This window comes from Gavia stellata, unplaced genomic scaffold, assembly GCF_030936135.1.
Source record: "Gavia stellata isolate bGavSte3 unplaced genomic scaffold, bGavSte3.hap2 HAP2_SCAFFOLD_42, whole genome shotgun sequence".
NCBI lineage: Eukaryota > Metazoa > Chordata > Aves > Gaviiformes > Gaviidae > Gavia > Gavia stellata.
This window is the reverse complement of record NW_026776913.1, coordinates 709,498-711,295: the sequence shown is the minus strand read 5'-3', so window position 1 is coordinate 711,295 and position 1,798 is coordinate 709,498. Positions and strand designations below refer to the sequence as shown.

The 1,798-nt window shown below is 49.7% G+C and overlaps 1 protein-coding gene across 1 annotated transcript; it reads right to left on the bottom strand.

The window, feature by feature from the left end:
* Nucleotides 1-338: 338 nt before the first annotated feature.
* Nucleotides 339-1,259, bottom strand: LOC132321522 (olfactory receptor 14C36-like). The gene has a single exon (XM_059835019.1). The coding sequence runs from the start codon at nucleotides 1,254-1,256 to the stop codon at nucleotides 339-341; it is 918 nt and encodes a 305-aa protein (XP_059691002.1). The 5' UTR covers nucleotides 1,257-1,259.
* Between the last annotated feature and the right edge of the window lie 539 nt (nucleotides 1,260-1,798).

Here is a 1,798-nt window from a genome sequence, read left to right as displayed (position 1 = left end):
CCCTTCACCTCAGCACACAGTCCTGCCCCATGGCTCCAGAGAAGATCTCAGAGAAAGGATCTCAGGGAAACCACCCTGAGCAGGGTCCTTTATTTTGTTTAAACAAACAGCTCCCAATTTACACAAAGTCCCTGGGTCACAAAAGACAGGCAGATACTGAAATAGAAATAGGATGAAGAATGGCTTCCTTTTTGTGGACAGCATTAATACAACCAAGAAAAGCTAAAACCCAAAGAAACCAAACCTAACAACCTACCAAAGAGAGTCTGGGCATGTAATGAGTTACGTGACAAGGGATATGCAGAAGAAGATGGGCAGTTCATTGCCGCTTGGGAAAATCAACCAGTCATCAGTTTCCTTAGGGCATCCTTGAGCTCCTGGTTCCTCATGCTGTAGATGAGGGGGTTCACTGCTGGAGGCACCACCGAGTACAGAACTGCCATCACCAGGTCCAGGGATGGGGAGGAGATGGAGGGGGGCTTTAGGTGGGCAAACATGATAGTGCTGATGAACAGGGAGACCACAGCTAGGTGAGGGAGGCACGTGGAAAAGGCTTTGTGCCGTCCCTGCTCTGAGGGGATCCTCAGCACGGTCCTCAAGATCTGCACATATGACAGCACAATGAAAACAAAACACCCAAAAGCAAAAGAAACACTAACCACAATAAACCCAACCTCCCTGAGGTAGGTGTCTGAGCAGGAGAGCTTGAGGATCTGTGGAATTTCACAGAAGAACTGGTCCAAGGCATTGCCTTGGCAGAGTGGTAGTGAAAATGTATTGGCTGTGTGCAGCACAGCGTAGAAAAAAATACTGCCCCAGGCAGCTGCTGCCATGTGGACACAAGCTCTGCTGCCCAGGAGGGACCCGTAGTGCAGGGGTTTGCAGATGGCAATGTAGCGGTCGTAGGCCATGATGGTGAGAAGATAAAACTCTGCTGACATGAAAAGGACAAACAGAAAGACCTGGGCAGCACATCCTGCAAAGGAGATGGCCCTGGTGTCCCAGAGGGAATTGGCCATGGCTTTGGGAACAGTGGTGGAGATGGAGCCCAGGTCGATGAGAGAAAGGTTGAGAAGGAAGAAGTACATGGGGGTGTGGAGGTGGTGGTCGCAGACTATGGCGGTGATGATGAGGCCATTGCCCAGGAGGGCAGCCAGGTAGATGCCCAGGAAGAGGCAGAAGTGCAAGAGCTGCAGCTCCCGCGTGTCTGCGAATGCCAGGAGGAGGAACTGGGTGATGGAGCTGCTGTTGGACATTTTCTGTCTCTTGGTCTGGGGGCTCTGTCCAAAAAAGGAAAAAACAGGAAAAATTAGGACAGATTTCTCTGAGAAAAGCCACTCCATTTTTCATCACAACGCCACGCAGTTGGAATACATTTCCATTCTCTAGTTTGTGCTGGCTGAGTGTGCTGTGAGGAGCAGGAGCTCTGCCCTTCTGCTGCTGAGGAGTCAGCTTTGCTCTGCTGCAGTGGGTACATGGGAGCTGACTTGTGACACCTCCGATGTTCACAGGGGATGTCAGATGTAATCCATCTTTCATGGAAAAGTTCAATATCTGCACTCATGACATGGAAGAACGTGGGCTGTGAAAGAGAGGCTCAGCATGCCTTTCTTATAACTTTGTCTGTGTTTTTTCACAGGGCTGCAGTGTCCATCAGCCCTTTTCCCATCTGCCCTGTGTTTTCATTTTGCCGCCTTGAAGACGACTTCACACACAAATTACTCTTTTAAAAAAAACAATAAACCTGGACTCTGATGAGACCAGAGGAGTCCTGTTTCAAAGGACAGCTCTGCAAACT